Consider the following 27,988-nt stretch of genomic DNA (forward strand, 5'->3'; position numbering starts at 1 on the left):
GGTGAGTCGCCGCCGCTGTTCACTCGGCTCCCTGCTCTGCGCTGGGAAAAAGCGGCCGACGGATTATCCAGCTCGGTAACGTTAGCTCGTCGGCTAACGGTCAAGACAGACACCGAGAAGCGCCATGAAAAGCCGCCGGAGCCAGTGAAAGTTAGTCACGGCTTACTTCGGGACGTTAATGTATGGAAATAAACAAAAAAGGACGTTTGCGGATCATGCCGTCGCCCCCAACGGGGAGTTTTCTCTAGTATTTCCACTTGGGAAAGGCTAGCTCAGGGGCTAGCGAGGCTACAAACTATTTTTAATTGGCTTTGGGCTCAATGGCTCTCGCTTGTTTTTCCCTGTCATAGCGACAGCTTGGGAAATTAAAACGGGGAGAGGCCCTGAGAAACTTCATGACAAACCAAAGCCCGGCTTTGAAGCGTTACTTCGGAAGACTAGACTGGCAAAGGACCGAAAATGAAGAAGCAGTTCAATCGGATGAAACAGCTCGCCAATCAAACAGTTGGCAGGCAAGTACTGAAGTTGTTTACTGATTTGAAGCTCACCAGCAAACACACTTTCTTTGGGTGACTTCCAGGGCTTGTCCATTTAATTTAACTTTAACCATTCACTGTACTTTTCCTTAACTTGCCCTCCAGCAGTTATGGCATTGAAATGTTGCTCAAAAAGGGAAATTACACGAACTAATACAAACAAACCTGGTCAGTGTTGACAAGGTTAGTCTGTTATGAATGACTAATTTGCTTTTAATAGCTGACAACAAGGCTTAAAGACATGGTACTGTTAATAAAAACTGGATGGGGGAGTGTTAAAGGCTTTCCTTGATGTGTGCAAGCGTCCACACTGCTCTCTAAACCCAACCAGATGTCCCTCTTTAAAGAATGAATCAGCTATCTACGCAGTGTTAGCAATAGCACTATCTGATATAGTGGGAAATAAACACCAGCCACGAGTCCAGTTTCCCTGCAGGGTAAAATAGCAGATGTGTGTTGTGAAATTGTGAAAAACATTGAGCATTGCTGGACAGGTTTAGTGATGCATTAATAGTCACTTTTGAAGCTGTTGTGGATAACAGACATTTTCCCACCAAAATCAACCCATGCCAGACTGCATTTTTGAGTTTTTTTTTTTTGGGGGAGTCTTTGTATAAATGGAGATGCAGAAGAGGTTGAATATTTCAGACGTGCCTATTGTTGGTTGAGTTTGTTTCCCATACACATAAAAAGTTAAGTAAAAGTAAAAACGGTAGCTGCGCAACTGGTCAGATATGGACAGGTAGAAATATTACTGGGCTAATAATAGTGAAGGTTACAAAGCCAGTATCCCCATACAGATACCATATTATGACGATATGTTGGTGTGTCCCTAGCCAGGGGTCAGGCCTTTGCTGATGTCATTGTCTGGTCTTACATTCTCCTGTGCAGCAGAGTTCAGATATCATCTTAAAGGAAAAAGATGAGAACCGAGTGAGATGGGGCTAATATGGTAAGGCAGTGGATGATTTGCTTTATACTCTGCACTACAGCAAGATTCACTTTCAGTCTGTGCTGATAAAGTGATAGAAACAGCTTCTCCATTAGTGAAACACTAGATGTTCAGCTTCAACCAGACATCAAACTTGAAGCATAAAAAAAACAGATTAATGTGTTTAAGTGATGGAAGTATCTCTCTGTCTCCACTTAAAGCATTCATTTCCTCTAAACTTGAGGCATGTGCCAGTGTCTAAGCTAATAAGTGAATGGATCCACTTTTAGAAAAAGAGCACAAATCCCAACAATGACAATGTGTTCTGCTGTGTTTAGTGCTGTTGTGCAATGACAAACAGTGTCCCCGTGTAACTGGATATCTAAAGTAGCACTGGCTGTGGCCCGGCCTTGGGAGGACAAGAGGGTGAGACACGTCACACAGGCCGTGTTCATCATGGGAGGTTGACGCTCATTTTTTCTGGCATTTTGTGTGTGTGTTTAGTGGTTGTTAGCATGTGGGAATCAACAATGTTTGGCACCTCAGGCGGACAGCGAGTGCACCAAGCACTGGACATCACTGACAGCCTGGGAACGATAATGTGTCTTTTTAAAATAGACTGGCAGTTTTTATTTCCTACATTTAAATAAAGAAAAAAAAAACAGACTGAAATTGAATCCATATATATAAAAGTGTGGAACAACTTAATATTTTCTGTCGAAAATGTGAAAAAGTAGTAAAAAATGCACTTTACATTTGCCAGGGCCAAAAATAACATATGCAGATGTCTTGTTTTGTCCAACCAACGGTTCACAACCCAAAGATATTTCATTATTTCATTATAAAAGACAATGAAAGGCTGCAGATGCTCAAATGTGAGGAACTGGAACCAGCAAGTGTATTGAATTTTGTTACTTGAAATATGATTAATCATTTATGAAATTAGCTGCAGATTGATTTTCTGTCGCAGTATTTATGCGCTAAAAAGTTAAAGATTTTAATAGAAGAATAGAAGAGGCTTGTTATGCTTCTTATCAGTCAATGCAGATATGGGCTATCGGACCAGTACCACACACACATTTTAGTAATTCATATTGTATCCTCCGAAAAATACAGCTCTGTTTATCCATTATATATTATGTTTTCATAACTTTTAATGAACATGAGTCATTATTTTTGTCATATTATAGTCTAAATTATATGTTGCCTACTTTAATATGATGATACGATAGATGATCTGAAATTGAAAATAATCACAGGTAAGCAGACAAACCAGAGGGAGTTGTCATTAGACAGTCAGAAGTAGAATCTTTGACAGAGATGCAGTAAACATTAATTACCGTCTCGCCATCCCTGTAATGTTTATTTGATGGAAACTAAATCAGCAGACTCTACAAAGAGAATCTGCCCTAATAATGTTCCTACAGCCAGGACTTGAGACCAGAAGCAGCAGGGCAGCTGGAATACTCATAATTTCCTCACTGAACTGTACAGCAGTAAATTAAAACTGGAGAGAATGTAATGCAGAAAACAGACACGTGTGTGTGTGTCTGTGTGTGTTGCGTGTGTGTGTGTGAGCGTGATTGCAGTAGCTTGCTCATTTGTATGCACGTGTAGGGTGGATCCCCTGTGCTTTCATATACATGCGCTTCTGAATGAGAGATCTTGTCAGTGGTTGGAGTAGGAAGCAACCTTTGCTTTTTGCTTTGTCCATTAAGTTTGAACCTGCCTGTGTATCTACATCTGCAAAAATGTTGGAGTGCAAAAGGCCCTCTCCGCTGCCCCCTGGGTTCCTGTGATTGTGTGAAGGTAGAACACAGTGTCCAGAAAGCAGCCGCTCTGAGGAAATCTCTCCTTCTTCTTCTACAAACAGGAAACTGCCTCCCAGAGACATTCTAGTGCTTTCTAGAGAAGAGTAGGAGAGAAAGAGAAAGAGAGAGAGAGCTTGGAAAATTGATGTAGGAGCAGAGAGTGAAACTGAGGTGGAGGGGGAAAAAGAGCAAGTTATTCATTCCAGGGAACATGGTGAAGATTCTTGGGATCTCCTTGTAGAAGTTTATTTCTGTGCGCTATCTTTGAGCTCCCTGGCACTTTACATGCACGTTTGCTGCAGGTTAATTTGAAAGATAGTAACACCTTTCAGGGAGATAACCCATGAATACAGTGTTACAGGCTATAACCACTATCTGAGTAAAGATAAGCTAACAGTCCTGCTCCGCAGATCCAGGGGGAGGACTGAATTCGTCACCGTTCAGCTGATTTTTTTAAGAGTTTACATTTTCTCTGTTTTGCTTGCGATAATTACATCACCTGTAAATTTCAGGAAATCAGACTTAGATAAGTTTGTCAGTCACATGATGTGGTTCAATCAAGGCGTGAGCACAGAGGCTGCTAATAAGGGACGGTTCAAAGGTAAAGGGTATTGTACAGTGAAGGAATAGGCCTTAAATCTGTGTGACCTGAGACATGAAAGTGAACCTGTAAAACACATATCTCAGTTTATTATTTAGGCACCTGAGCTAGAAAATTGCCCTTTTAGCTTGGTTCATTATCTTAGGCTCCTCAAGGGATTTCAGCCACTAGCAGCCAGCAGAAGTCACTCGCATATATGTCACACAACACATTAGTGTAATTGCTGCATCACTTTCAGTTTTTCTGGATTGGTGAGGTAGTTGCTTTGCTACACCAGAGTAACTTCAGTCAGTCAATGATTAGTTTATCACAAATGACTGAATCAGGAGTCTTTTTTTAACTACCAGTGCCCTGTTCTGAGGCTCAGAGCTTCCTGAAGTCGGGTCAACAAAATCACAGATGTTTAAAATTTCCCCCCATGCACTGTGACAGAACGTATACAGATTTTTATCAGAGCTTTTCTCCTCAGTCACAGTGAATCATTCACTGGCATTATAAACCGCTATATTGTATAATCCTCTTTGATACCATATCTAACAACAACAATAGTCCTACCGGCTCAGTGTTACGCAATCTAATGCAGCTCTGTTGTATTGTATGAAAGTCCTTCTTTAATACAGAGTCAAGATGAAATGACTTTTTCCCCACAGGGATTAACAAAATGTCATTGCTGAATTAACCAGGACAGGTAACTCCCACATCAGGTATGTGTGCAACTGCTAGTGATAAACTAGACCTACAAGGTCCTGGCTCGGTTTGTTTGTCAAAGTAATGTCTGCTGTCATCCAGATTATTGATTGCAAAGAGAAAAACGTAATCGGCATGACTGTGCATCGTTTAATTATAATCACTTCAAGTAATGCTGACTGTTGGGTGGTTTTGACTTGACTTAGTCTAAAGCCAACGTATCCTCAAGTGACAAACTAAACACAGGTCTGATGTTAACAGCTAAAGATTTTTGACTAACGCTCGGCTTAAAAGGTAGAGTAACAATACCACAGCTGAAATGATTAGTTGTTTAATCAGTAAATTGATCAAGAAAGAATTAATCTGCAACAATTTTGATAATCCATTTATTCATTTGCGTCAGTTTCAAGCAATAATATTGAATATTTGCTGGTAGTTATTAATTGTTACAATAACGCAATATAAAAATCTGACAGGAAGGAAGCATCCTGCCCTGTCATGATATATAGGTTAGCTTAGCCTTGAGCTATGATCGTTTCAGTTTACAGCTCCATGTTATTATGCTCACTCTCCAGCTCAAGTCTAATGTGAGTGTAACAGCTCACATAATCAGCTACATTAGGCAGGTTGTATGGGCTGAGTCAGTCACTTATTCTCCCAGTTCCTTTCATCTGGGTCCAGTATCCATTACTTTATGCCTTAAGCTGCCAACTGTTGCAGCCGTAAGAGGTGGACCCTCCCTGCTCCTCAGCCTGCTGATTGTGTTGAGTGGCCTGCAACAGCCGCTCTATTGTGCTTATGGCTGCAGTATTTTCTTACCACCCTTTTCCATTTTGATAGTAGATCGTCATGGTTACCATTCTGAACCAGTGGCCACGGCTGTGCAAGGAGGATCTCTGGTTGTTAAGAAGTCACATGCAGCATGCAGTGACACACTTTCCTCCAAAGGCTCCTGCTTCAGTGAGGCACGATGGGGTCAGCGCTATTCGCTGTAGGTCAGCTGATGCCGGCAAAACAATTGTTGTTTTGTTTGTTGTTGTTTGTCCTCTGCTCAGCCTGCACACAGCCTATTTTTGCCTCTGTGACACAGTGCTTTTTGGAGTTGGTTCACACAAACGTTGCTATTATACAAGCTAACGACTCCAAGTATCTTCACATGCACTGATCATTCAGTTGCAACCAAGTTAGGGCAACGTTTGCAAATATCATGTAAACCCCACTCTCACCAGGTTCTCTTGCTCACATCAGCTTCAGTAAGCAGAACTCAGTTAATAGAGCTGGATCACTCATCAAGCTTTTGTATTACTCTTGGCATGTATACAGTTTAGTCTGGTTTCCTCTGGTGTTTTGATTAAATTCAGCTCATGAGCTACAGAGGTCATTAAGTGGACCAGATGTAAAGCGGTGTTTGAACAGCATTAGTTGTGGTGGGAAAAACAGTAAATGTTTTTTTGCAGCCACAGCAAAACCACTTTTAAAGTGCAAGTCTCACACTGCAGCATGCAGAGATTTGGTGGTCCTGCTGTGGAGACTCATCACTTCTGAAAAATATTAAGTTCTACCTCCATTTTCTTGGCACATTCCTATGTGCCAAGCATAAAGTACGATATTACAGTCCCTCTGGACATTAAGCCAACTAGCAAGCAGAATTTATAGTGGAAATTAAGTGTGCATATAAACATACTTAATAACCTGTTTTTACAGGCGATGTTTGTGATCTATAGGCAGGTATTCATGAAGGGATGAGTCTACTTGATGAACACAGTGGTTTTTCAACAGGACCACATAAAGAGCTCTTCAGCATGTAGGCTACACCAGAACATGGATTCCATACTGTGGCTTCATAATCACGTTGTGTGTGCATGCGGCTCACATTTTTCCTGCAGCGAGCTGGAAGTCTTGTCTGTAGGTTTCTGTGAGTCCTCACTCTGCTTGTGTGACCTCACCAGCTTGGCTATGGCTCTCCTCCGGCGAAGAGAAACTCTTTCCATTCATCTCAAGCTTCTAGATTATTCTGGTTTGGCACTTTTAAGAGTCTTTAACCCCACCCCCAAAATCTCTGCATTTGTATTTCTTTCCTTCTAACCCCCATACGATCATCATCCCATCTCTGTCAGTCTCTCTCTGTTTCTCCCTGCTCCCTGCCTCTGTGTTGTAATTGAAAGCAGCTGTGACAAGGTTACTATAGTTCATAGAAAGCAGTTTTTGGAGGAGGGCCCAGGCTTCATTTAGAGCTCCAGTTACCCTAAATGCAGGCAAGCCACTGTCTACAGGTCCCTTCATTTAGAAGGGTGAGCTTACACTTGACTAGACACAACACAACCAGTGTTACCTGTCATAATCTTGGGTGAAAGTAAAGAAACAGAAAGTGTGGCATTAACATTAACTGATTAATCATTTAGGCTGAAAATGTCTGAAAATGCCTGTTACACATTCCCGAAGTCTAAGGTGATGTCTTTAAATGTATTGTCTTATATTCCACACTCCAAAACCCAAACATATTCCATTTGCTATTGTAAAAGGTGAAAGAGACGAGAGAAAAAAATTACATCTGGGAAACTAGAACCGGTGAGTTATTGGCATTTTTACTTAAAAATTTTACTTAAACAATGAATCAGTTGTCAAACGTTTCGGCTTATTTCATTTTCTGTCAGCCGTACTAAAAGCATGAAGTCTTCATATGTTAACAGTTACCTGACTGGTTGTTGGTAGAGCAGACACTTAACTGACCATGGTCAAATTTTAACGTTTTCAAAGTTTGTTTAATGATTATAAATTCCCACGCTAGTTCTGGATTAACCAAATTGTGTGTCACTGAAACCCCCTAGCTAGAGCATGCAAATTGACATACTAGCGCCTAATATTCTTCTTTAGCTGCATGGATGCACCGAGATGTCAAGGCCAGTACAGACCTTTTCAGGTGGACAGAGTATTGACCAGACATGACCAATCCACTGTAAATAGTTTCTTCATCAATAACATAATAAAATTCAGTGTTAAAGTGAGTCATTACATCATGGCTGGTTATTGACCCAGTTTTTAGCTCTACAGTAGCCCATGGCCTCATTTTACTTTACATAAAAAAAGATTTTGAGAGCACTGGTATTGGATCAGTTACATGCACTGGCAGTGGCTGTCTGTTGAGGTATCAGTAACATGCCAATAAAAACATTCTTTACCTTATTAAAACTCATATAGATCAAAGCATTGATGTGTTTGCTTCATAATATAACTTCTGCACCTGAAAAAAATTAACAATACAGCAGGTGTTAGTGTCCTTCTGTAAGTATACTGCAGTTTTGCTAAATTGAGTCTCTTACAGTTGCATGTCATAGCACCCAACCTGTCTCCTGCCATTGACCCTTTGACTGTAGTGTTGCCTTTTCCTCCCTGTAGTCACAGATGCCACCAGCCTGTGTGATGGTGTTGACAAGCAGTTTGAGCTGCGTCCGTGTTTCCCAGCCTTCTCCTTTTAAGTGAATCTAATCCGTCTGACCTCTTCACGTCCAACTATTAGTTTACTATTAATAGACTAAGGAGCAAGGCTGTGTGGCTGCCCCACGCACGACACCCTGAGCACGGCTAGCTTTGGCTTAAGGAAAATCAAAGTGTGTCGAGCAACAGAGAGGCACCTTCTGTTTGGTTCTCACTGAGTTTAACAGAATCTTTTTATTATCAGATATAATTCAAGCTTGTCACAGTTCATGAGTTTTGAAAAAGGATCATGCAGCTGCAGCAGCTGTAGTCTGACGAGTGTCAGGTTTTGCCTTGGCCTCCAGCCTAGATACCAGCCTTGATGAGCAGTGGCAACAAACCCAATACACCCACCCTCTCCTGAAGCATTCCCACGGATGCCGCTGTCAATACCTGACACTATTTTAACGTTGGAAGCACAGCGTAGAAACCAGTCTGTCAGGAGCTGTGTGACAGACATTTCCACAGTGACTAAACAGAGCAGCATTGAAGTACAAATTCTTATCTTGAATAATTGTCTGCCTGTGCTAATCTGAATGCTCTCTGTTGTCTCTTCTCATCCACAGAGCGGAGAAAACAGAAGTCCTCAGCGATGACCTCCTGCAGGTAAATCATTAATCTGACTGTCGAGCTCTGACCGGCTCATAACACTGTTAGCATCTGTTAGGCAGTGGCTGCAGTTTTTGTCCCTCTGGAGTTAAAAACGGTTCATTTGACAAAAACAGTTTTTGTTTAAAAATAGTCCACCATGGGCAAACTGGGGAAAAAGATGGGCATGCATTAAGCACAATATTATTGTTTTGTAGCCACTGTTTTTTCACATTATACACTGCAGGTATTGAATAGAAGGTGAGCCCTCTGTTTATCTCCCCATGCCTGTGCAGGATCACATGACCCTGCTGATGAACCTGCTCGATTGACTTTACAGAGAGGATGTTGTAGGACATCCATATTTTAAAGTTGGTGTTTGTCAGTCTGTGTAGACCTGTTGATACTGGTGTAATCATGGTGCCAAGAGTTTGAATTTGATACAAATACCAGCTCTAGTTTCAGTTTATTTCTGTTTAAATAATGTTTAACTTTCTTATATGCACAATCAAACAGTCTTCCTGTTGTGTAGACACTGACTGTTGTTGGTGCTCAACTTCAGCTCACTTTCTCTCACGTTAGCCTCATGTGCCATTGAGAGCTCAAGTCTGTTCCTCTTTGTTCCACCTCAACAATTTCAAAGCTCAAATAGAGTAATTTGCCTTATTAGTCCCTCCCCTTGTCTTGTAGGTGTGTTAATCATTGATTAGCCTTGGTGCAGTTTATAATTACAGTGACAACCTTGTAGAATGTCACTCTCCATTACACATGGTTGCATTTTTTCCCTTAGTGATCTGCAACTTCAGACATATAATTAAACACAATTTTTCTATTTGGTTACTGATTCATGCACCAGCGATTCAGCCCCAACTTGGCTCTCAAAGGCCTTTTAGTTCCCTGTTGCTTTTCTTCATTCCCAGGACACTCATCTTCTCTAAGTCTACATTAACTTGTCTTTAATATTAGCATGTGAGAGGCCAGTACTGGACACAGAATACCAAAATAATGACCACTTGTAACAGTAGATGCAGAATTTCGTTTCTATTTCATTACTGACTTAGACAGAAAATAGTCTGGTTGTAGCTTAAAGAGTAGTTGAATCATGTGCTGACGAAGCCCAAAAGTATGCAAGTATTCATGCAAACCAAGCAGCAGCTGATATCATTTATTAGTTCTTGCTCTCTGGTTGAAGATTGCTAATCAGTGCATTCAGCTGGAGTCGTGCTTTGTTCAAAATAAGACCTGTAAACTCATGGGACTGTTGCTGACACAGTTGAGATGCACTGTGTATGAAAACTGCTGGTGCAGGTATTTCCCAGGGGGAAAACTATTTCCACTCCCTGAGGCCCTCTGAGACAGACAGCAGGTGGGGTTGGGACAAAATACTGGCTGCTCAGCAAAGACATTCCAGCGATGAAGATTGTCTTTGTGTGTGAATGGGAGGCATCATAGATGTACAAACAAACTCAGCTGGCTTTGTGTTATGCCTTGAGGACAGCCACAATGTCTGAAAGCCTCTATTCTTATTATTCTTCTCCCCACCCTCTTTTGTAACCGGTGCATAAACAAACAGCACTGACGGATCTTTAAATTCCTTCGTTAGGTGGTGTGAAAATAAAATGGGTCGTATATGGACAAGAAACACATCTGAGTGACAGCTAGAACATCAGTGTTGTATTTAAAGCAAGCACGAGTGTAATACAAGTGGACAAGCGGACGGCGGTGACTAACCTCTCGGGGTGCTTTCCACTGAGGAGAGGATGTTGTATTATATCTGACAATTGACTTTCACTGTTCCTCAAAGACACGATTGTTCTGCCCCTGTCTGGAAGTCAGCCGCTGTGACTCTGTGGGCTCTGGTTCTCACTTCACAGGGACGTTTCTGTCTGATAAAGGAAAAGGGAGTGAGGGATGGAGACACGGAAATCACTTGACCCCTTTCATTCCTGAGATGGCTGTTTCACATAAAAACAGAAATTCTCTTTTTATCCCTTAATTACTGAAAAAAATCCTTTATTATTTGTGAAATGTTGACTTGAGTTTCTTTCAATTAAACATTTAATTTAAATTTGGTGCATTCACTTTCGCTCAGCCTCCTACTTCTTTTTCTAGCCTCCCACTTCTTCTTCTACAGCATTCAGGGATTTTCTGTTAATTCCCCCCATACAATCCACAATCAAACAGACTTAGTTTTAGTGGTATTTTCACAGTTCACTTTTCTTTTTATCACTTCTCACTACAAAGAATTGAAAGTGACCATAAAAAGCAACTATTTGAATCATCTGAGTTTTAGCTCATGTCATAACAGCTGCTGACCTCTGTGGTGAGAGGTGGCCGGGTGCAACAGCAGCTCTGTGACCGATGCATCTTCAGTCTTGTCCCCCAATACCCCGTCCTGCCCGGGGTGTGCCAGTGAGCCACCCAGCATTCTTGTCCCAGCTGTCCAGTCCTTGCTGCTCTTCTGTTTAGCAGAGGTTACCACAGAAATACTAAAAATAAAGTGTTGAGGGCATTTTTTACGGTAGCTTTAAACACTTATTTATCACTTTTGGAAACAAAGAATATTTTGTTCATCAGTGGCTCACTTGAGTAATTCCACCCTTAATGCGTCATATGGTGTTATTTTTGTTCATTCTGGACTTGTCCAGACATGTTAATATCATTTCTCTTAGGAACCAATAAACAAACACTGGCACACAGACGTACACCTTCTCTGTATTTTTCTCCCCGTCTGTCCCACTTTGTACTGGGATTCCCTGCTTCCTTGATGCGTCATGGGATTGACCAGCTGTTGACCTCATCACACAGCAAGAGGAAAAACACACCCATCTTCCTTTTGGCTCCCAATGGTTCTGCTTAGGTTCTCCCACTCCTCCGCATCTAGTATTTTTTTTTTTTTTGAGTGCATGGCATTGTGTCTCACCCCCATTTTGATACAATGAAAGGAAGAAGACTGCAGTACTCCCAGTGCCATGCAACCAAAACACTTCCAATACACCCACACAGGAACTTCGCCCCTAGAGCACAGGGAGGGGGAATCCCCCGCTTGTTTTGTGCCAGGTACTCACTAGACTGAGTCTAAGCAGTGTTTCCAAACCTATAGCCTATGGAAGCTCTGTGTGTGTGTTCAGTAAGTTTGGATTTGACCCAGCTGTTTTGGGAATGCCGGGGGCCACCACGGGTCAGGAATGACGTAAGACCGCGAGAACAGAGGGAGGGAAAAGGCGAGAGGGGAGGACGATGTACGGAGGCGGATATCTGCTGTGGAATTCCTGAGTTCCGACTCCGTTCTGTTTTTGGAACACAATTGTCTGGTATTTGGTTGATCCTCCCTCTGCGCTAGTCTCTCTCCATCTCTGCTCGCTTTGGCCTCTGGACCCCAGTGTTCCCACTATTTACAACATTGTTTGTCCCAGCTCTTGAGTTCATGTTTGTCCCTTTTGAGAGTTTTATTTTCTTTATTTTTTTTTTCAAACAGAAGACACACCTGCTCTGTTACACGCAGCCTGCCACTTGTGGGAAAGTACAAGCGTTGCCAGTGTAAAGCAGTTCTTTGCATCATCAGACTCTGCTGGCCAGACTTTTAAGTAGACTTGAACAGTAACTTGCAATCATCAGTTCTTTTCATGGGCTGGTGACAGTCAGTCTAATGTTGACACTGACTGTCCCTGTCAGGCACCTGGCACGACAAGGACAGTGAATAGTCATCCTGCAGGACTTCAGTCGGCCTCTGTCCTTAAGCCAGAATAGCTGTGCTTCCCATCAATGACAGTATTATATCTTGTCACACTAAAAGCACAGAGTGGATCTGTGCAGTCGGGCCTCGTAGACAGGAGAAAGCCTGTGTAATCAAAAAGGTCTTTTTAAAGCCAAAGAACCCCTCGCTCTCGGTCACAGCTCGGTGGCCGTTGCTATAGAGACACTTCCGATGAGTCATGTGTTTCAAAGATAACATTCCAGTGTTGTTCAGCAGGGACAAGCCTTATCAATCATGTTTATACTTTGACCCCTGACTCCCCGGAGGCCGCTGCAAATCAAATCTCTGCGTGGAACTGGACCTCATTAGCCATTAAGTGTGCACTGTGCAGACACACTGTCGTTTTGGTTTATGGAGACAAGTTAATACTGTTGAAGAGATTAAAGGAGCAGTGTGTAGGATTTTGGGAGTATCTATTGGTAGAAATGCAGTATGATATTCTTCTTTTTTATGAATAAGTAACAGTAATAGTAATAAAGACACTTATACTGGAACAATCATGACAGGATGTAGTCCAATACTTAAGTTTACCAAAATTGATTTTAAATGAATCCAACAATCCAAAAATCTTCTCACCTAAACTACAGAAAGTCTTCCACCGTGCTCTTGGATGACTTGATGTATGACACTGTCCACAAAGGACAATTGCTAAAGATCTCCTCTTGCACATTTTCATCTTACACGCAGATCGAACGGCGCATGGAGTTGGTGCGTGTGGTGTCCCACAACACACACAAGAGGATGGTGTCATGTCTGCAGGGACACATTGGTGCAGATGCAGAGAAGAGACATGTAAGACACGAAGCATGTTCCAATGACACCTCTGTTATAGCTCCAGTTTACCTTTGACACACTAACTTCATCAATCAGTTGTTGCAGGATGTGTACTAGCTTAATTTTTAGCATCACTTCCCACACAAATTTTGAGTTCTCACTGTTTTTAGTTGAACTGACTACAATTATCCACAGTAGGCCAACAGTCCATGATTTCTCTTTTGTGTTTTCTACCCCACACTACCCAAATATGCACTACAGTCCGTACCACGCCTCTATACAGGAAATGGGCAGGTAAAAACACTGATTATTTATTCCATTCTCTGGTCCTCAGCAGCACTTGCTCCATTTCCCACTCAGACATCTGTCATCTTTATTCACTATGCATGACACTTTTGCCTTTGGGATTCTCTGGTAAAGAACAAACAGGATGTTGAAGACTCGTAAATGTTTTTGCACAAATATAAAGTGTGTAAGTGTAAAAAAAAAAAAAAAAGCTTCAGCATTGTCATTTGATAGATGTCTTACTTCCTTAGTTTGCATCTTAAATCCCGTTTAACATCTGTATTTTCCTCCTGTGCTCGGAAATCTCTCTTCCTCTTCCTGACTGTGTGAATTTACTGTCGAGCTGCTCAGTGGAAAGTCCTTGATGAACTTTCCATTGCTTTGAACGTCTAATAATGAAGCGACTGTATAGATATAGGTACTTCTGAGCATCTACATAGTAGGACATAGTTTATGTCTCAGTGTGAGTCTAATCGCTGTCTGCATCTGTCACACACACCACAGAAAAAGCTTCCTCTGACAGCATTATCCCAAGCGATGGTGGAAGGTGGAAACCAACTGGGAGAGGACTCCTTGATAGGGTGAGTACGGTGATTGATTGACATACCACATTGCCCCATCCTCCTCCCTGGCAACTGTTGCTATATGGAGCAGATGCACCCCAGAGAGTGTGAAATATGAGGCCACGCATTCAGGGCAACCAACCTGCCCAGTTTTGTTTTGTGTTGACAGGACTTTCAACAGTTCCTTTACGTGAGGATGAAATCACTCGTCGTAACTGAGAGACACATTTAAAACAGGACCAGACAGTTTGTAGTTGAGGATCTAGAAAGTGAATGTCTCCAAGTCTCTGCAGCAGCCGTGTGTCTGTCTGGAAATAATGAGGAAGAGAAAGTACATCAGTCAGTCTGCTAGTAATTATGATTTATGTCAACTGTCAGCTACACTGTTTTTGTTTTTTTGTTTTTTTGTTTTTTAAGGTTCAGGGAATTCATTGCATGAAACACTGTGGCCCAGAACAATGACTCATTATTGTAGGTCGACAGTCACCAAGCCACCGTGTGTGTGCTCCTGGTTCTGAGCTAGAAATGATGACATTATGTTGACCTGTTTTTGCTTTCAGTTATTGACTGAAACAGAGGATTATGTTCTGTGCTAGTGGCACAGATTGTAATCCGTCTGTGTTGTAATGTGAATAAATTGACGTGTCATTACACTGTTTTCAGAAGACCTCACATCCTCACCCGGTAGTGATAATGATGCATGAATCTGAATGTGTTCCGATTTGAAAGCTCTTTTCTCTCCCTCTCTCTCTCTCTCTCTCGCTCGCTCTCTGTGCTGGCGTGTGCATTAACAGGAAGATGATGGAAGTGTGCGGCGAGGCAGAAAATCGTCTGGCATCAGAATTGATGCAACATGAGCTGCAGATAGAGAAGGATGTTCTGGATCCCCTCAGCCAGCTAGCAGAGGTCAGAGACCTCACATCTCCTGGACACAGCAACAGTTGAACACAAGTTTAAATATTTAAAAATAAACCTTTTATATCTCTTTGCTTGTTTAAAATATCATCCCCAACCCTGTCTTTTTGTTGTACACTGCCCAGTTGCAAATAAAATAGAGCTTTTGAGCCAAAGTCACATGGACTCACATACCACATACCATATTGGCTAGTTTTGGTAATGTGATCCTGTGAGGTAGGAGAAGAAAAAGTCAAAACAAAGCTGATTCCAGCCCTCGCAACATTAGCTAAACATAATGGACTTTGACTGTGGTTTGCCATCTGTCCACTTTGTTATACCAAGTTTCCCCTAACGCGAGTAACTGTTGAGCCACCAGACATCTATATCTTTCTACCCAGAAACCTCGCATTTTAGTTTGGTTCATTACAATTGTCCCTCCTGAAAAGCTTTGCTACTGTTTTGGTTTGGAGGGGGCCAGGAGCCATTTACAGGGGTCTTGGTGTGACAAATTTGTGCCATTTAAGTATAAAATGTGAAATAAGAGTATTGCACACTGTTGCAGGTTTTTCTATTATTTTCCTGTTAAAAAGACTAATCAGCAGTAAGATCTTAGTATAGTCATCCAGGAAGAGCAAAACTAATATTTGCCAGGTCTTTGTCATCGAATAACTTTTTAGGCTTTCATATATTGGTGTGTTTTGGATCTAATTTTTGTAGGTCGACATCCCCAACATCCTGAAGCAGAGGAAACAGCTGGCCAAACTAGTGCTGGACTACGATTCTGCCAGAGCAAGGTCTGTCTCATCGCTTTATCCATATTGATGCATCCTGCGAGCACAAGAAATGAAACCGAGTCCACATTAGAGCTTCTGAATATCACATTGTGGTTCTGTGTCACAGAAATAGTCTCATCCTGTTTTCCAATTTTCCCTTTGTCTCTCCAACCTCAGATGGTTGCAGGCAACCAAGTCAATAATCTCAGGAACAAATACACAAGCACTGACGGCCAAAGCTGACCTACTCAAGGAGGAGGTGGATGAGGCCATGAACAAAGTGGAGCTTTGCAAGGTATCCAGCATGCATGTAGATGACCTATCGCTTCATTGTAGTCTTGTGTATCGGGTTCATAGCAGCCTAGTGTCTTTGATCCTGAATGAATAGAAAGGCTAAAGGTCATTTATGGTCTTAGTGGACTGAGTAAAAGAAACTGGAAATAGTCCTAGCCATAAAATCATCACCGTATAACGACTGGACAGTCCAAGACCCTCGGGCCCTCTGACCCAGTTTGCTGACGCAAAACAAATGGCTGAAAATGCCCCGTCAGCTCTGTGTGTGTGTGTGTGTGTGTGTGTGTGTGTGTGTGTGTGTGTGTGTGTGTGTGTGTGTGTGTGTGTGTGTGTGTGTGTGTGTGTGTGTGGTGTGTGTGTGTGTGTGTGCGCACGCGCGCGTGTGTGTGTGCACGCGCGCGTGTGTGTGTGCGCGCGCGTGTGTGTGTTTGTGTGTACTTGCATCAATTGAGTTGAGTCACTGGTGAGTTCTAGTGCGTCGTGGCTGCATGTTGTGTCAGGTTTTCTGTCCAGGAAGCGCAGGGCCTTGTGTTTCCCCTTCACCAGCCCTCCCTCCCAGTCTCTCTGAGTCCTGCCAGGAGCAGGAGGATTTATGACTCGCGTGGTGCTTAGCTGACCACTGACGCCACCTGAAGTATCCAGTCTTTTGACTGATGACACTCTGTTGTGGAGATGGAGTTCTTTAATAGATTAATAATGGTTTATTACAATAAAACTACTCTTCCCCTTTCTTGTTACTCGTTTGTATTCTTGACTGCACTTTTTGACTTGGTTTAGAAAAGTACTATATGAGTAATATTAAGAATATTGTTCTTAATTCTCCTGTTAAACTTCCTGTCTTTCCTCCACAGGATCAACTGGCTGCAGACATGTACAGTTTTTTCTCAAAGGAAGGCGACTATGCCTGCTTCTTTGTAACGGTGAGCACAGCGAGTCAAAAATGTGTTTGCCTGAGTTTCTGTGGGAATGTTCACAGCTGCAGAGTAACAGGGGAACACAGACTTGGCCAGCGATTTTTATTTACTTTTCTATCATGTACTTTTACTGTTTGTCTTCTTCTACTCACCATCTATTCCTCTCTCTTTTGTTTCTGTAGCTCTTAGAAGCTCAAGCTGATTACCACAGAAAGTCTCTCACTCTTCTGGAGAGCGTCTTGCCAACCATCCAGGCTCAGCAAGGTATAATGCACTCAAACATGCCTCTTCACACACACCCAGTTAACACGAAACAGTGCAGCGCTGTTGTAGGAAGTACACACAAGAAGGCTCTGTGCGGCCCATAATATGGTGCCTTTTTACATGTTTCCTGGAGAATGCGCATGTTTTTCTTTGGTGTCTGTGTTGTTTGGTGTCACTTTTAAACCTTTTCCCTCATACACATTTAAGAAGGTGTGTTCCTTATTCCCCTTTCTGGCTTAAGAAATCGACCAGCTACTGCACCTTTAGGTGACATCACTTTGGGTTCTATTAAAGAATAGTCTTTTGTTTTCACTGCTTTGCTCCAGAAATAATCTATTTTTCCCTTTTTACCAACATAATGTTTCTTATTAAAGCTGTCTTGTTCAAGGAGCTTGTTTTTTTCTGCGCTAAATACATGTGGTCTAAACCGGACAAGCCTGGTCTCCCAGCATGTGGTGATGACTCACGAACTCCACACACACACACCCCCCACCTCTTCTCACATCACACCCACCTGGGTTTTTGCAGGCCCCCTCCACCCCCTACCCTCACCACTTCACTCCTCTGCCTCCCTGTTCGCTCGCACATTAGCTCACACATACGCACGTAAATACAGAGAGACAGCCGAACAGTCACTCCTGCTGGCTGGGAGCATGTGGTTATTATTTGACAGCACCCTGTGGGGAGAGTGAGGAAGACTGGTTTGGAACTGGCCCGAGGGAGCGTCACTGACCCAGAAATCTGCCGTCCAGACCAGCAACAGGCTGGTTCGCACCAAGTCCTGTCTCAGTGCTGAAATGATTTTTATTGCAGAATGACAGACGGGTCATACGAAGCTACTTTTTTTGGTTTCTTTTGTCTCCTCAGATTTGAAACAATGTGTCTTGCATCACTGCGTCTCACTCTTCACTGTCAATCTTCCCTTTCGTGATTAGACTCGTGGACAGAGAAGCCTGCGTTCGGCACGGGGCTGGATGAACATCTGAAAAGGAGCGGAAGGGAGATCGCCCTGCCAATAGAAGCCTGTGTTATGATGCTTCTGGAGACTGGCATGAAGGAAGAGGTGAGGAAGTGAAGACAGAGAGGGAGGCTGTGGGGGGAGTGGAATCACATTGGTATGGATCGTCCTCTCCTTCTGTAAGATGTGTGCAAAGAGAGACTGTAATAAGAAGTGAAAGGGAAGTGTCTGTCACGTTAGAAGCAGCGTGACCCCGAGGAGGCGCTTGCTATATTTTTGGACTATGAGGCTCAAGGGGTAACTCAACTGACAAATATAATTTAAAAGTGCGTTTGCTGTAGTGTGGTCTCATGTGGATACACCTCACATCTCCACTGCCTTTACAGACTTAAAGTTGCACTCTTAAGATTTTTTTTTATATTAAAGCTCCTGAAAACCTGCCTTCAGAAAGTTAAGTGATCGTCTATACTGATGAATATTCATAACTAAATAAGCAGTGATCAAAGTAAAAAAAATATATGTTTAGTTATGACCCCGGGTTCATCGCTGAAGACGTGTCAAAGTGTCACCGGAAAGGAACCTTAGAAAGTGGTGAGAGACCAGAACAGAGCAACAAACGAGAAGAGAAACTCACATTCAGTCACAATCCTGCTGTGACATCCAAGGAGGCAATTGTTTGCTCGCATGACAGCTTTAATTAAATGGAAATAATGTCTCATTGCTGTGTGTCTGTCAGCTTGTTTTCGACTTTATGCTAATTGCCAAAAACTGATGAATACAACTTTAAGTAGAAGTGACCAGCAGCAGTCAGCTGTGATTCAGACATTGCTATATATCTTCCTCTGGGCTGATTTCCCTCTGCAGTGTTTAATAACATCAATATGATTTTGTTTGCTCATCTGGTCGATTGCTCCTTTGTTCTCCTTGTTTCACATGTAAGAATAAAGAGAGCGGTCACAGCTTGTTAAAAGTCACATGAAGCTGTGGCTGTGATTAGTGGCTCTGCTGGTCACTGACATAATTGAAACCAAGCTTTAAGTTGTTTGTTCACATGAACATCTTAAGACTGATGGAGATGACTGGACGGACGAACTGTAAACAGGGGAAACTCCTGTGTCTCCGTAATGTTGTTCCAGAGACGCTGTCGGCCGTTATGCTACAGTGATGATTTATGAAATGTTTGAGATGTCCTTTTCCCGAAACAAATATAGAATACAATAGAATCCACTTGTCTCCCGTCCATAAATCAGATCTCTTTGTGCATGTACTAAAAAAAAAGAGCTTAAGACAGTGCAAGTGTTAACTGCAAAGGGCTTTATTTGTGGCCCTATTCATTCCCTGTGTGTGTCATTATGGTGTGAAGACGGGCTTTGTTTATGTGTCAAAGTAAAGAGCTTGCTGTGCTGTGAGGGCGTGTTTGTTTGCCTGCGTTAAGGTCTCATTATGTGCAGCTGGCAGGGGGAGTTTATGTAGTGGGGTTATACACAGTCTATCTGTAATTGACTGTTAAGATATTGTGTGTGCATCAGAGTGTTGTGTGCACATTGGATGCCTGCGTGTATCTTTGTTTGCTGGCAATGTTACTGTGGTTTATTTGTCTTTTGTGTGTTTGTGTGTCAGGGTCTGTTCAGAATCGCAGCCGGGGCATCCAAGCTCAAGAAGCTAAAGGCGGCACTGGACTGTTCCACTTCACAACTGGAGGAGTTCTACTCCGACCCCCACGCTGTCGCTGGTACGTCCCAAACCAAGGCCAATTTTTTTTAATATAAAACTTAAATCAAAATCCATGAACAAAGAAAGGTGTGTCACTTGAGGTAATTTACATTTATTGAATAGTTCGTATTTGTGTCTCCGTGCCTTCTCTGTTACAACCTCTACGTGGTCTTTTCTGTGGCTTTTATAAAGTGGCTGAAGAATTTTAAACTATCAGTGGATGTGTGTTTTCAGGAGCACTGAAGTCCTACCTGAGGGAGCTGCCTGAACCTCTAATGACCTACCAGCTTTATGATGAGTGGATCCAGGCGTCCAGGCAAGGCTCATAACATTCTCACTGAAAATGAAATGTGCAAATAGGGAAGGATATTTGAGCCATTGAGCCTTTTGTAGACTGGAACTAAGTACGTGCTCGCTTTCAATCATATTTGTTTTTCTATCTTTCTAGTGTGTCAGACCCAGACAAGAGGCTCCAGGCACTCTGGGTTGTTTGTGATCAGCTACCAAAGAACAACAGAACCAACCTGAGGTTAGTTATTTTCACAAGAAAGCTCGTCACACTTTCATGTTTTTCTGTTGCATGTTTTCACCCACGTTACTCCCGTGTTTTCATGCAGGTATCTGGTGAAGTTTTTAGCCAAACTGGCTCAGGACAGCGAGGTGAACAAAATGACTCCCAGCAACATTGCTATAGTCCTGGGACCCAATCTGCTCTGGGCCAAGACTGAGGGGTGAGAGGGGATTGAGGGAGGGGATCATACTGATGACGAAGAAGAAAGTAGCTACAGTGTTTGTCGTGTTTTAAAAAATGAGACAATCTTGAAAGGCATAATTCTAGTCTTGGAGTCTGTTATTTTTAGCTTAGAGTGCCACTCGTTATGGTGAAAGCATCTAATTTCTGCTCATCTGTATGTATACACCCAGGACTCTGGCTGAGATGGCTGCAGCTACCTCTGTGCACGTGGTGGCCATCGTGGAGCCCATCATCCAGCATGCTGACTGGTTCTTTCCTGAGGGTAAGCTCTGGATCCCTGTCCAGCTGTTGCTTTGCAGTCTGACCTTCTCTCCTTTACTTGCAGCCAATCACAGCCCACCGTTGCATCAGTGAAGGAAACTTAACTGCCTAGTAAGATATGTACTCTGGAGGTCAGAGTGAAGGTTGATGAAAACAGATGTTACATATTCCCTTAATACAGCTTGTGTTAAGTTAAACATACAGCAAAGCAAATGAGGTGAATACAAATACAAATATAGTTCTACATTACACATTTTTTGACCAGAAGAGGCCTTTTTAGGTTATTTTCCACTATTTATCTATCTTTTTATCTTTGGCTGTAAAAGACACCTTCACTTTGTTCCAAAACAATTCTGTCTTGGTCGGAGTCAAAGCCAATTTGCCTTTTAATCTGTGTATTTTAAGATAAATTGACTGAATTTCACCATAACTGACCATCGCCTGTACACATACAGAGAGGGATGAAAATATCATCCTGTTGTCCATTGGCTTCAGTAGCACAAGTTCAAACTAGATGTATACCAGTCTGTGTTGGTAAATCCAGCCCTCTCTCCTCCTGCAGAGGTGGAGTTCAACGTGTCCGGCATGTTTTCAATGCCCATACCTGCATCCAACCACAACAACCACCTAGATTATGACTGTGGCACCATTGAGAGGAAGAGGCCTGGCAGTATGGTGGTACCAGAGAACGACACAACACGCAAAGACAAGTAATCACCCCGGAGATGCTTTGTACCTCCTGTCCCACAGCATTCATGACTTACTCCAGTTAATACTTTGGAAATAATTTTGCCTGTAATCCAGTTGCTTTTTCTTGTCCCTGTCTTTTGCTTCTAGTAAAGTTTGGGCTAAATTGGATCCTTATAATCAATATATAATCTTAACAGTTTTACTGACTTCTCTCAGAGCTCTGGGGTTTTGGTGATTCTCTGTCCTGCTCTGTTTTCTGTTTTTCTCTCTCACTGTGTCCCTGCTCTCCCCGTGTAGCACCCCTAACAAGCACTCGGACCACACCCTTCGTAGAGGCAGTAACACCTTAGGTAGAAAGCAGCACACTTCACCTGCCTTCCAGCCTCCTTTACCCCCTGTGGAGGCTCCAGGGCAGGGGCACGGGGCCGGGCAGGTCCCCCAGCCCGCGGCCGAGCCCCAGCCCCAGCCCCAGCCGCAAGCTCCTCCGGGGGGTTCAGGGTCTGACACAGCCCAGCATAGCTTGGCGCAGGGTTTGGCAGCTCTTGCAGCCGCTCAGCAGCTTCTAGCCCAGCACACAGAAGAGCTCAGGTAAGGGCTGCTTTCCTGCATCTCTGCTGCTGGTGGAGAATGACACAGCATGCCATGCAGACAGACAAACAGACAGACAGACTTTTACACTTTCATGTACTTCTCTGTGAAGTGATGAGGTCAGTCTGTCTGGCCTTTTTAAAATGTAATGGATTAATAATGCATGTTTCACCGGTAGCTTGCGGACACCTCACTTTGTCACTTTGGTTCAGCTTGTTGTTTCTCTAGAAAAACCACAAGTTTTCTTACACCACTGCCACTTCCAGCTATGCAGACCAGACTTGTCTGAGGTCAGCCCACTGAAACAGCACAACAATGGCTGCTGTCATTCCGCTAACAGTCACTCTCAGGGCCTCTCGACTTCCCATCCCTCTGCTTTCCTCCCCAAATCACTGGAATCAGCAGGAACTTCACACTAACTGGCTCAAACTGCTTTGAGAAGCCTGGACATTGGTGCCTGTTACGCAACGGCTGAAGGGTGTCTTTGATTTAGTTGGTGAAAGGACAACATTCATTTCCAGACAGATAACACTATTCAGCTCAGCATTCTTTTTCGTCCTTTACAACACTTGACCCTGCAGACGAGTTTGCTTTTAAATAATGCTGTATCTGCTCTAATAGCTCTAACCTTCATTAAAAAAAAAAAAAAGAAAACATTCAGCAGTGAATGCTGCTGTATGAGCAGTATCCAGAATTTCAGAATTCTGGGTTAAAATTTGAAGGATTTTTTAAAAAACCTTTCTTTTTCCGTCTTCTCCAAAGCAACCCAAAGCTTCGTGACTCCACGACCGCCCCGACCCCCCTGCTCCAGAGGAATGGCTCTGGAGGAGGCGGCCAAGCTGCAGGACAGCTGGGCACCGGGACCCCCGGGGCAGGATCCATGGGGCCCAGTCCTCATATGATGCGCAGAGGTAAGAGTCTGCACTCTCATCTGGTACAAATAGACATATTTCTATAATATTGTTAACAGATATTTGGCGTTTTCTCAGCTTTTATTGTTGGCCAAATCGTATTCTTTTACCTTTTTCAGTGGAAACAATTTTTCTGTCAGGATATATATATTTGATATTCTTTTCCACCAATAATTATCAACTTACAGGTACCAAGAAACAGGCTCCTGCCCCTCCCAAGCCGACAAACCCTCCTCCCTGCCAGCCCTGCAATTCAGTGAACCACACCTCCTCCTCAGGCTCATCCCAGTCCCTCAGCCCGACTCCCAGACCCCTGTCCAGCCACTCCCCCACCTCACCCACCTCTCCCACCTCCCAGCCATGTGCCACACCCAGACGCCACTCCAGCAACCAGCCGCCGATCCAGGCGCCCAGCCATCCGCCCCCAGAGCCCCCGACGCAGGCCAGCCCTCCGACACAGCTCTCATCACTCGGTCAGTCCGGCGGGGACCAGCAGAGCGCGGACCCCTCGCCTCCAAGCACCCCGACCCCTCCAGACACCCCTCCGCCCTCCACTGCCACCCAGGATGTAGCTGCTCCTCCGTCCCCGTCTCCCTATCAGTCGGGCTCTCTTCCGCGGCCGCGACCCGTCCCCAAACCCCGGAACAGACCGAGCGTCCCGCCGCCACCCCAACCCACCACACTGACCAATGATACTAATGGGATCTGTGCCACTGCTTACAAGATGATGGGTGAGTGTTGCCTCTCAAATAATGACAGCATGTAAATACTTTGCTTTAGTTTGTATATGAATGTCACTGCTGAACACTAATGTGCACTCTTGCTAATAGTCTTGCGTTGTAATACCTCCACAGGTTAAAGAGGCACCTGTGAGAGGTTTGTTATTAATTGACCTTTTCACTAGCAGCACTTGCACTTTTTGTGTCGCTCCTCACCGTGGACATTTAGTTCTGCCTGCCGCCTCCGTCAGATCTCATTTACTTCAGCCCTGATGCTCGACTGTCGAACTGTGTATCAAAGTATATGCATTGAACAAAGGGACGAGAGAACAAAGCCACAGGAGGGAAGGTGAACTGCCGGTTGTCCAAGTCAGTGTGCAGTGCTGACAGCTGGTGAGCGGGGAAGAAGAAGAAGAAATCATCAAAACCAATTAGTATCTCCACATGAATTGATCGAGTTTAATGAAATTAGCAACATCCCATCATTGTAACTCATCTTTTTTGTTGCTTTTACATCGTCCTTTCAAAGTCACTGGCGAGTTCTTGTTTCCTCCTATGGCTTCGTATTTCCAGCAGTCGAACCTCATGAGGAGTAAATGCCAGAGATGAGAGCGACATTACATATGGTGCCCTTTTTTTAATCATGACAGCCTCGCATCAGGGCTCTCATTTATCATGAGTCACTCATCTTCATCTCCAGTCACTGAAATGCGATATACGAGTATGTAAGGGTTTGAAACTGATGTGTTCGTACCAAGGCTGATTTTACAAACTGTGGTCATTTTCAAACCCTCAGTCGACAGATTGTGTTGTTTTTTTTGTTTTTTTTTAAATGTGAAGTATTGTATATTGTTTCTCATCGTAGGTATTGTTGTGGCGTTTTGAAACCAGTGTGTAACCCTGACGTGCATGTTTGCATGTTTATAAATGGACTGTTCTTGTCTTCTCACTAATATAGCTGCAGATGTCGCACTCAGCTCTTCATATCAATCATTGCATTCAGATGTAACCTGGGGATTTCCTGCACTATTTTCTCCACAGCTCTGGTCAAACAGATTAATTTCAAACTTGCTTCACTACTCCTGCTTCAGATTACACACACTTCACTTTTTCCATCTGCCCGTTGCTCTGCGGCTCACAGTCTCTGAGCAAACACCGCCCCCTGCTGTGGCACTGAGCCGCTGCCGAGCCTCTGCTGCTGTTTTAGCTATGGAAAATATTACACAGGCTCATTGGATGGCATACTTACACCAGCTTTAAATGTTTTCATACTGCAGGATGAAGCTGCACATGGTTGTGATTATGGCCATTGTTCTTCTAATGTGGGCATGGATAGTCTGTTTATGTTTGCAGGATGTTCTGTGTGAATGTCTGCATGCATGGAAACGTGTTACTAACTAACACAAGTGGTGACAGACAGGATCTTTTCTGATTGATTTTGTCGTAGTTATTTATTTTCTGTTTAAAGCTTCTGCTCTTCGCCGTCTCCTCACTGTCATTTCTTTGTCTCCCATCTTGTGTCTCGCCCTCCAGACCCGGCGATGTCTTTCAAAGGGCTGAGTCGTGCTTTGGTCCCTGAGCTCGCTGTAGACCAGCAGCCAGCGACGGCCTCCGCCCTGCCTCTTCCCAAAGACTGTGACCTGGACACCGAGAGCACTGTCCTATAAAGAGGACATGAGGAGACGAGGACACGCGCGCCGCTCCAGTGCGCCCACGCTCCTCCTCTCATCAGACACACACCTCATTTAGTCTCCTTCTGTTTTAGTCCCAGCTCATATCTGCAGCCCTCGACCTCTGCTGTTATCTTCTCCCAGTCCAGTGTAAATGAAGGACTTTAATGTGACATAATGCAGCTTCTGGCAGCCATGATGGAGGTTACAGAGCTCTGGGTGAATAAAGGCTATGATAGTAGATTGTGTTGAATAGGCGCGGTTAATGTCAAAATAAATAACGGTTTATGAGAAACCAAAGTATCATCTTGTTGTGAGCACATTTGATTGATTAACCGATGTAGCTGCTGCGCGTGAACATCACTTACTTTTAATATTACTGATGCACATTAGTTGGATTAGTTGGAATCCAAAAAAAAACAGTAAATTATCTTTATATTACACATGATGTCACTTGTAATATGTCAGAGTTGGAGCTGAAAGTCAATGATTCAGCAACAATTTTCATAATCGAAGAACCAGTTTTAAGCAAAATGCCAAGAATTCACTGGTTCCTGCTTCTCAAATGTGAATATTTGCTTGTTTTGTGACAGTAAGAGGAATATCTTTGGGTTTTACTTGGACAAAACAAGCAACCTGAATGTGTAAACCTAAAATAATTTGCATTTTCCTTACTTTTTTGGCATTAAATGATAAATTGAGAAAATATCTGCCATGAAAATATTTTTTTTGTTGTAACCTCATAGGGAAAATTACCATATTAGATAATTTAGTTCACTCACAGTCAAACAGAACCGATCTCTTCTCACACACCCACCATCTCATCTCCAGCCTTAAAGCTGTTATTAGCCATTATTTACTTACAGAGGGTCCTCCTGACCTCCATGATGGTTCCAGATGTGGTTGCGAGGAGACTTGTGACACAAAGACTCTACACTGCAACACACACACACACACACATACACGGCACCACCATCTCTATCTTCATACTGCGCTTCCTGCAGAACAAGCTCCAGACAATCAGCAACAAACAGCAGAGCGTGAGGACCGGAGATTCGCCTGTAACACCGTCAGACAACTGTGCTAACGATGATGCATAGCAATATAAAGTGTGGGTACTGACTGTTGTGAGGGGGGAGGGAGGGGGGGGGTCATGGGGAAAGCCAAAAAAAAAAATATGGACTGATGAGACCTGTGTGGAATTTGGTGTGAGGTGTTTTTGTATTTTTTACTGTTGAAAAATGGCCTTAGAAGAAGAACTGAAAAAAAGATGAGGTATTTCTGCAGCACAGGGGGGAGGACGGGGCAAAAGGTCAGCCGGTGAAGTAGAAACCAAAACTGTTGCTTAAGGTGTAGCTGGTGACTGCAGGTTTCCAGTCGCCTCAAACACTTGATCTCCCCCCCCCCCCTTTTTTTGTATGGAAACCCCATTCTTTCAACCCCACCCTCACTCTTGTATTTATTTACCAAGTTAAAAACACACATTCCCTGTGGCTTGACATAATTAATGCAGTCTTTAAATGTAAATCATGCCTTATCGGTTCCTCCCAGAACCATACAATAAGCATTATATATTTACTGTACGGAGGATATACTTGTCTCCTAGTACTACAGTATTTCCAAGAAGCTGTCTTGGCAACAGTTACGTTTCAGGGATGTAAGGAAGGTGATTTGACCCTCTGCAATAGAAGACGTGTATGGTTCTGTATTATTCCACAAAAGTTGTGTATTTAAATGTGTTGATTTCTTTGGGTTTTTCTAAGCTGAAGTAGCAGGGTGATTTACCCTCCCAGCCTGAACGCAGTCAGTATTTTTGCCTTTCTGTTTTTCTTCATCGTTGTGTTTTCTCTGGTGTTTTTGCCGGAGCATTACACACAACAGGCTGTGTGTGAGTGAATGTAGTGAAAGGACAGTTGTTGTTTTTTTTACCAGCCTCTTGATCCTGAACAGAAAGACGCATAAACAGCTGATATTGCACTTGAGCGCAGGCCAATGAGTGGTTTCCTAGCTTAGGATTTTTTTTTTTTTCAGTCTTTCCCACTGAGCTGAGAACACGCTGCTGTGAAACCTCAGTAGTGATGTGGTGTTAGATTTTGCCAGGTCAAAATATTTTTTAAAAATGGCTTTGTTGTATTTTCTATGTACGCTTTGCTTTTTTTGGCCTCAGATATAATGCAGAGTTTGGTTCCTACAGGACTGACTTAATATGGTACCAATGGAGAGAGTGTCAGATGTTGCAGTTGCCCTGAAAACGAGTGGTGTTTTTCAGAGACAATCGAGCATTATTATCCCCTCCTTTCTCTCTTTGCTCCTGTACCTTGCTGCCTTATCCCTGTGCATCAACAGAGCTTGGTATCTCAAGGCTCTTTAAGACAAACAAATGCCATTAAACTAGAAATGATAATGCTGCGTTTTTAAGCTCCTTTTGTATGTATGCTGTCTGGTGAGCTCAAATGTTGAATAAAAACATGTAATATGAATGCTTGGTTGTACCCCCTTTCCAAAGAAAATAAAGTATATGAAGAAACTATTTAAATCTGTCCTTGTCTGTCCATAATTACTATACTTACTATAC

The 27,988-nt window shown here is 43.2% G+C and overlaps 1 protein-coding gene across 6 annotated transcripts; it reads left to right on the forward strand.

Moving 5' to 3' along the window:
* Positions 1-27,943, forward strand: arhgap17a (Rho GTPase activating protein 17a). Of its 6 annotated transcripts, none has more exons than XM_056365907.1 (22): positions 1-512; positions 8,607-8,646; positions 13,073-13,177; positions 13,421-13,453; positions 13,949-14,025; positions 14,802-14,913; positions 15,622-15,698; positions 15,855-15,972; positions 16,823-16,891; positions 17,068-17,149; positions 18,085-18,212; positions 19,728-19,839; positions 20,055-20,136; positions 20,269-20,349; positions 20,438-20,551; positions 20,745-20,836; positions 21,398-21,545; positions 21,823-22,113; positions 22,876-23,024; positions 23,213-23,755; positions 23,879-23,900; positions 25,277-25,414. In XM_056365907.1, the coding sequence occupies exons 1-21, from the start codon at positions 460-462 to the stop codon at positions 23,881-23,883; spliced, it is 2,511 nt and encodes an 836-aa protein (XP_056221882.1). In that variant the 5' UTR covers positions 1-459; the 3' UTR covers positions 23,884-23,900; positions 25,277-25,414. The 6 variants fall into 6 exon arrangements, with proteins under 6 accessions (XP_056221882.1, XP_056221879.1, XP_056221883.1 ...); XM_056365906.1 differs by lacking the exons at positions 1-512; positions 23,879-23,900 and adding exons at positions 5,541-5,557; positions 7,089-7,134 and having other exon boundaries at positions 25,277-27,943; XM_056365904.1 differs by lacking the exon at positions 23,879-23,900 and having other exon boundaries at positions 25,277-27,943.
* Positions 27,944-27,988: the final 45 nt, after the last annotated feature.

The sequence above is a fragment of the Seriola aureovittata genome, chromosome 21 (genome assembly GCF_021018895.1).
Source record: "Seriola aureovittata isolate HTS-2021-v1 ecotype China chromosome 21, ASM2101889v1, whole genome shotgun sequence".
Taxonomy (NCBI): Eukaryota; Metazoa; Chordata; class Actinopteri; order Carangiformes; family Carangidae; genus Seriola; species Seriola aureovittata.